The 7,578-nt window shown below is 39.6% G+C and overlaps 1 protein-coding gene across 1 annotated transcript in view; it reads left to right on the top strand.

Moving 5' to 3' along the window:
- The window catches only part of CDC20B (cell division cycle 20B), a 141,056-nt gene that overhangs the window by 86,963 nt on the left and 46,515 nt on the right, over window positions 1-7,578 (top strand). Inside the window, 1 exon segment of the mRNA XM_006874662.1 lies at window positions 4,310-4,404. Coding sequence (XP_006874724.1) covers window positions 4,310-4,404 — 95 coding nt within the window.

Raw genomic sequence — 7,578 nt, 5'->3', positions numbered from 1 at the left:
GGCTCTGTCAGACGTCCGTGGCTGCTCTGATCCTTTTCCCACTTGGCCCCACACAAGATGGTGGTTCCTGGAGCAGCTGAGCATCCCGAAACAGAAAGCAATGGATTTCTTGCTTCTGCTACAAACTCCCCCAACTGTAAGTCTTCCAACCTTCCAAATATTCCTTTATATGTGGTTCAGAGTTCTGGGACCATCCTCTGAGCCTTCTTGGTCCTGTATTCTGTGTTGTTGGCAGCAGAGCTCGTCACTGCACTTCCACCCGATCTACCATCTTTTTTGTCTGCACCTTAGTCTTGAAACTGACAGTTTTGTACTTTAACTCTTGGCAACAGATTTGCCTAATGTAATATGTCCTATGATTTCTTGACTACTGCTTCCATGACTGTTGATTGTGGATTCAAGCAAAATGAAGTCTTGGACCAATTCTGTCTTTTCTCTGCTTATCATGATGTTACTTATTGGTCCATTTGTAAGGATTTTTTATTTTCTTTATATTGATGTGTAACCCATACTGAAGGCTATGATCTTTACTCTTTATTATTAGTAAGTATTTGAAGTCCTCTTCATTTTCAGCAAGCAAGATTCTGTCATCTGCATATCACAAGTTGTAGAGCCTTCCTCCAATCCTGATGCCATGTTCTTCTTCATATATCCAGCTTCTCGGATTATATGCTCAGCATACAGATTGAATAAATATGATGAAAAGATACAACCCTTGTGCATACCTTTTCTGATTTCAAACAATTCAGTGTCCTTTTGTTCTAGTTGATCGACTGCCTCTTGATCAAATAGATCTGCCTCTTAATGTATATAGATTTCCCATGAGCACAATTACGTGTTCTGGAATTTGCATTCTTCCCAATGTTATTTCTTTGCAGTATTATCCATCAGAGCAAACTATGGATAACATTGCAAAAAATATTTCCCATATGTTAAGTGATTTTGGTGGATCCAGGTGACTTAACACTGTTCCCTCATTTCTGTGGAATGCTTATTTCACAAAGTTGTCATTTTTCATATTGGTCAGAATATCACCACTAGCTGACAGTAAAGGAGTATCTATAGCAGTAAATGAAATTACTGATTTGACAAAGTGTCCAGGTACTCACATTTTACTAATTAAGTTGGCAGCTCTAGGTGGATTTACAGATTTGGTATTACTGCAATTTGGAAGAACCTGGAGGTGTTAGCTAGCAAGCGAGGAGGCTGAAGCGAATGAAAACAAGTCCATGAGAGTCAAACTATGACCTTGAGTATGTTGTTGTTATTCTGAAGTGCCATTCAGTCGGTTCTGACTTATAGTGATCCTGTATATGGTTTCCAAGGAGTGACTGCCTGGTGGATTTGAACCACTGACCTTGTTGGTTAGCAGTCCAGTGCTGATCCCACCACACCAGGATGCCTTGAGTATATCTCACCTGAATTTAGAAACCATCTCAAGAACCGATTTGATTCATTAGACACTAATGACCAAAGACCAGAGGAGTTATGGGATGATATCAAGAACATTATACATGAGGAAAGTAAAAGGTCATTAAAAACACAGAAATGAAAGAAAAGACTGAAATGTATCCGAAGAGATTCTGAAACTTGCTCTTGAGTATAGAGAAGTTAAAGCAACTAAAAGAAATGATGAAGTAATGAAGCTGAACTGAAAATTTCAAAGAAGACAAAATAAAGTATTATAATGAAATGTGCAAAGACCTGAAGTTAGAAAACCAAAAGTGAAGAACATGCTTTGCATTTCTGAAGCTTAAAGACGGAAGAAAAACTCTGAAGCCTCAGGTTGCAATAAAGAAGAAAGCTATGGGCAAAATATTTAATGATGCAAGAGTCATCCAAAGAAAATGAAAGGAGTACACAGAATTATTATATCAAAGAGAATTGGTTTATTTTCAACCATTTCAAGAATGGATGGTACTGAAGGAAGAAATCCAAACTGCATTAAAGACATTGACAAATAGCAAGGCTTCAGGAATTGATGGAATACAATCAGAAATGCTTGAACAAACTGATTCAGCACTGGAGGCACTCACTTGTCTATGCCAAGAAATTTGGAAGACAACTACCTGGTCAACCAATTGGAAGAGACTCATATTTGTGCCCATTTCAAAGGAAGGTGACCTAATGGAATGCAGACGTCATTGACTAATATCATTAATATCAAATGCAAGTAATTTTCCTGAAGCACATGGCACATAACAACAGCAATTTAAAAATAGTTGTAGTAGTACATTGACAGGGAATTTCTAGAAATTCAAGTTGGGTTCAGATGAAGGTGTGGAACTAGGAATATCATTGCTGAAGTCAGATGGATCGTGGTTGAAAGCAGAGAATAACAGAAAGATGTTTATTTATGCTTTATTGATATACAAAGCCACGTGACTGTGTGGAATGTAACAAACTATGGATAACATTGTGAAGAATGGGAATTCTAGAACACTTCATTGTGTTCATGAGGAACCTATACATAGACCAAGAGGCAAAGCAGTTGTTCAAAAAGAACAAATGGCTAGAGAATGGTTTGAAATCAGGGAAGGTGTGTGTCAGGGCTGTCTTCTGTCGTAATATTCAATCCATCTGTATGTTGCTGTTGTTGTTAGGTGCTGTGGAGACAGTTCTAACTCATAGCAGCCCTGCATAGGGTTTCTGAGGTTATAAGTCTTTGATAAGAAGAAAACCTCATCTTTCTCCTATAATCTGTATACTGAATTACTAATCCAAGAAGAGGGATTATATGAAGAAGAACATGGCACCGGTATTACAAGAAGATTCATTAATAGCCTGAGATATGCAGATGACACAACCTTGCCTGCTGGCAGCAAAGTGGATGTGAAGTACTTATTGGTGAAGGTCAAAGAGGATTTCAAATACTTACTGATGAAGATTAAAGACTACAGCCTTCAGTGTGGATTGCACATCAATGTAAAGGAAACAAAAATCCTCACAGTTAGACCATAAATAACATCATGATAAACAGAAAAAAGCTTGAAGTTGTCAAAGATTTCATTTTACTTGGATCCACAGCCATCACTCATGGAAACAGCAATCAAGAATTCAATTGTTGTTGTTAGGTGCCATCGAGTTGGTACTGACTCACAATGACTTTATGCACAGAAAGAAACACTGCCCAATCCTGGGCCAACCTCACTATCATTGCCACGCTTGAGCCCATTGATGCTGCCACTTTGCCAATCCATCTCACTGGGGGTCTTCTTTAAAATGTTCAAGAGCAAAGATATCATTTTGAGGACTAAGTTGTACCTGATCCAAGCCATGGTGTTTTCAGTGAGTGCATTGGAAAGCTGAACAATGAATAAGGAAGACCATAGAAGGATTAATACATTTGAATTATGGGGAAGAATACTGAAAATATCACAGACTGCTAGAAGAATGAACCAATCTGTTTTGGGAGAAGTACAGCCAGATTGCGCCTTTGGACATGTTGTCAGGAAGGACCAGTCCTTTGAGAAGGACATTATATTTGGTAAAGTGGAGGGTCAAGGAAACAGAGGAAGACCCCCAATGAAATGATTGACACACAATAATGGGCTCAAACAAAAAACAGCAGTTGTGAGAATTTGCAGGATCATGCAGTGTTTTGTTCTAATGTACATAGGGTTGCTATAAGTCAGAACCAGCTAGATGTCAGAACCTATCAACAACAGAGGTGTGATCAAAGAAGCTCTGCAGGTGCTATGGGTTAGAAATTGGACTGCTAACCACAAGGTCAGTGGCTTAAATGTGCCTGCTGCTCCACAGAAGAAAGATGAGGCTGTCTGCTCCCATGAAGATTTACAATTCTGGAAGCCCTAAGGAGTCTTTCTAGTCTGTTCTCTAGGGTGCTTATGAGTTAGAATCAAATCGATGGAAGTGAATTCGGTTTGATTTGGTAAAACTATGCTTAGGAGAAAGGCTGGTGAAAACTGTAAATTCTACAGATCACAGTTCTTTTCTGACACACATGGGGTCGCTACGAGCTGGAATTAACTTGATGACTACTGGTGCTTGTGAAGTTGTGATAGCGGTTCAACCATTGCCTGCAAATTGGCATCATCTGGGGATATTTAAGTAAATCCCATTTCCTAGGGCTCCACTGCACCAATGAATCCCTGACTGCCACAACGTGTGTGATGATCCCCAGGTGACTCTAATATGCAGTCAGAGTTGAGAAGTGCTGCTAAGAATGGCTGGGTCTGAACTTTCACTAGTTCAAGGACTGGCTACATTGACGTTAATTGACTATCAGGTCTTTGGGAATGTGTGAAATTACCACTGCTGCATAACTCTGCTTGTCCATGTTTTTCAGTTATGGGATGTGGTAACTAAAACTCGACTGAGAACTATGCTTGGCCATTTATCTGTTGTTGGGGCTCTGAGCTGGAATCACTGTATCCTCAGCAGGTATGAAGCATTTGATTGGAGCCAGTTATGTTTGTTTATCAGCAATTGACTGGCAGGTCTGAGTAGACAGAGCAATCATATTAAAACCAAGATCCAAACCCAAATGAAACGAAACAGGACATCAGACCTGCTTGGATCTTACCCTTTCATCTGCTCTTCTCATAATCACATTGAAATTCTGCCAGCATTGGAATGTGAGGCTCCAGAGTCCCTGAATTGTTTAGCAAAATGTGAAACTTCCTTCAAGCAAAAGGTTTCTCTCTATCAAGTAATACCTGTTAGAGGGCTATTTTGCTGAAATCTAGTATTTACTGGTTATCAGTACTAATACTTTTAGACTATACTTGTTGTTGTTGTCAGGTGCCATCGAGTCGGAACCAACTCATAGTGACCCCATGCACAGCAGAACAAAACAATGTCCGATCCTGGCCAACCTCACTACAGCCGCCACACTGGAGTTCATCAATGCTGTCACCTGGCCAATCCATCTCACTGGGGGTCTTCCTCTTTTTCTCTGATCCTCCATCTTACCAAGCATGATATCCTTCTCCAGACTATACTAGGGTGCTTCAAAACATTCATGGAAAAATTACATTATCTAAAATTGTTTTCTTTTTCTTTTTTGAGAAAATACATATACATTGTTTCTCTTCCAGTACTTGAAAAATAAAAGTCCATAAAAAAGAAAGCAATTTTCTCTTTTTTTTCTTTCTTCCTTCTCTTTTGCTTCTTTTTCTTTTTAACTGACTTCCCTGTCACCTAAGTTAGCACGTGTCTGCATTCAACTCAATGAACAATTCTCCTTTCCCTTCCACCCCTGGTAACCATCATGGAAAATTGACTATAGAATGGAAACCTTTTTTAGTGGTCTCATATCAATATCTGTCCCTTCCATGAACTTCTTGAAGCCCCCTCGTATTAAGCTTCCTAGGCATATTTCCAATTCCCAGAATCACAGGGGTTAAACTTTTAGATTATCCAGCGCAGTGGTGCCCACACATGGCCTGCGTCAGGATCATGTGGAGGCTTGTGCAAACACAGTCTTCAGGCCTGGCACTGAACTCAGCTCCATGGCTCCACTTTCAACCAAACGAATGGGGTCCTGGTACAATGCTATCAGATAAGCATTGGACTGCTAACCACAAGGTTGGCAATTCAAACCCAACAGCCACTCCTTAGAAGCTCTATACAGGGTTGCTATGAGTCGGTACAGAGTTGACGACACTAAACAACAACAGAGTGTGACTTAGAACAATCAGTCATACAGACCAAAGGGCAGCATTTGCCCAGAAAAAAAAGATCAGAAGACAGGAAGGGATAGGGAAGAAGGATGAAGGGAAAAGGTAAGGACAGGCAGGAAGTGAGAAGAGTGCTATGTTACATAGTGGGATCGCAGTCAGTGTCCCAAAACAAAATGTGTTCTATGGAAAACTGATTTGCTCTGTAAACTTCACTCAAATCAATAAAAAGTTCAATTCACAAGCGCATGCATGCAAAACACAGCTGGAGTCCACCTTTGTAATTCGGTAGGTCTGTGGTGAGCCTGGAATTTACATTTCTACGTTTAAAAGGTAAGCTGATCCTGCTGCTCCAGGAGCCACACTTTGAGAACCGCTGATTTAATTTAGCTTGTTCCTCTTACAGAAGAGGGAGCAGAATCCCAGAGATTGCAGAGAGAACTTGGTTGGAATAGGCTTGATGGCAGTAGGTTTTAGACACTGCTTTTAATAACAGTCTTGGTGTGGTGCTGTAGGATAAGCACTGGACTGCTAACCACAAATCCTCCTCCATCTGCTCCTCAAAAACCCTATAAAGGGTTGCTATGAGTCAGAAGTAACTCAATGGTTCTTAACTACAATGTTCATGTTTAGACTATTTTTCTTGAGGTGGATTTAAGTTAGATAGACTTAAATTTTTTTTTTTAAAGCCTTTTGCAATTTCTTTAACTCATAATTGTTAGATTTAATACTTGCGGTTATAGGCCAAATTTTAAACCATTTAAACAAAAAACCCTGAAGAAACTTAGGTATTCACCATGAAGCCCTTTCTGTACTGGAGTGCCATTTGCAATTTGCATTGTTTAGTTGAACTTTCCATAAGGAATATAAACAGGTCTTTTCTTAGAATGACAACAGCTAACTTTTTTTTGGACTACTTTGTGTACTGTGTTAACGAGCCATGGTGGTGTAGTGGGTTAAGCATTAGACTGCTGACCAAAAGGTTCAAACCCACCAGCTGCTCCATGGGAAAAATATAAAGCAGCCAGCTTCTGTAAAGCTTTAGAGACGCAGAAACCCTGTGAAACAGTTCTACCCTCTCCTGTGTGGCCGCTATGAGTCAGGATTGACTCGATAGTAGGGCTGGGTGCACTGCTTTATACTCTTTACATGTATAATATTGTTTTAATCACTGTAGTAACCTCATAAGTTGGTTTCCTACTCTCTAAGTCTATAAGACATTAGCTTGAAGTTACATGGTTAGTAAGGTGAGTCAAGATCTGAATGAAGGTGGTCTGGTTTCAGAACTCTGATTACTAATCACGAAGCTCTTCAGTATTGGGCCTCAGTGGCTTTTTGCAAGGGTGGGGTGTGGGTAGGAGTAGGGGGTGAGGGTTTGGGTTGGGACGATGACTAGGTCTTTACTAGGCCTAGGACTTCATTTACTGTTAGGGTTAGGGTTAACACTAGGGTTAGTGTGGGGGTGAGAGTTGGGCTAGGGCTAGGAGTAACGCTTGGTTTAGTTGTAGGATTGCAGTTAGGTTAATTTTTGTTTATTATTTTTTTTCTTGAAATCTGATTTCCTCTACATTTGGAAGTTCTGTAGATGACTTATTCCCTCTTTTTACTTTATGGTATTTTTGTTGTTTTTGTAGCTGTATCTCTGGTTCTCTCCTTTCAGTCTTATAGGTAGGTCTGTTTTACTTTGTATACTTCTCTATCTGGTCATGTCTAGGTGATATTGTCATGTATGTTAGTCTCAGGCTGTTGTCTGCTGTTGTTAATTCTTTGTCCAGAGAACTCCCTTTAGTATTTTTTGTAAGATTGGTCTGGTTTTCACAAATTCTTTCAATTTCTATTAGTCTGAAAATGACCTAATTTCACTATCATATTTGATGGACAGTTTTGTTAGATATATGATTCTTGGTTCCTCAGTAGTTAAAAAAAATATAATTAA

The sequence above is a fragment of the Chrysochloris asiatica genome, unplaced genomic scaffold, assembly GCF_000296735.1.
Source record: "Chrysochloris asiatica unplaced genomic scaffold, ChrAsi1.0 scaffold00291, whole genome shotgun sequence".
In the NCBI taxonomy this organism is placed as follows: domain Eukaryota; kingdom Metazoa; phylum Chordata; class Mammalia; order Afrosoricida; family Chrysochloridae; genus Chrysochloris; species Chrysochloris asiatica.
The sequence above is the reverse complement of the archived record's forward strand: the minus strand, read 5'-3'. Positions and strand labels throughout refer to the sequence as shown.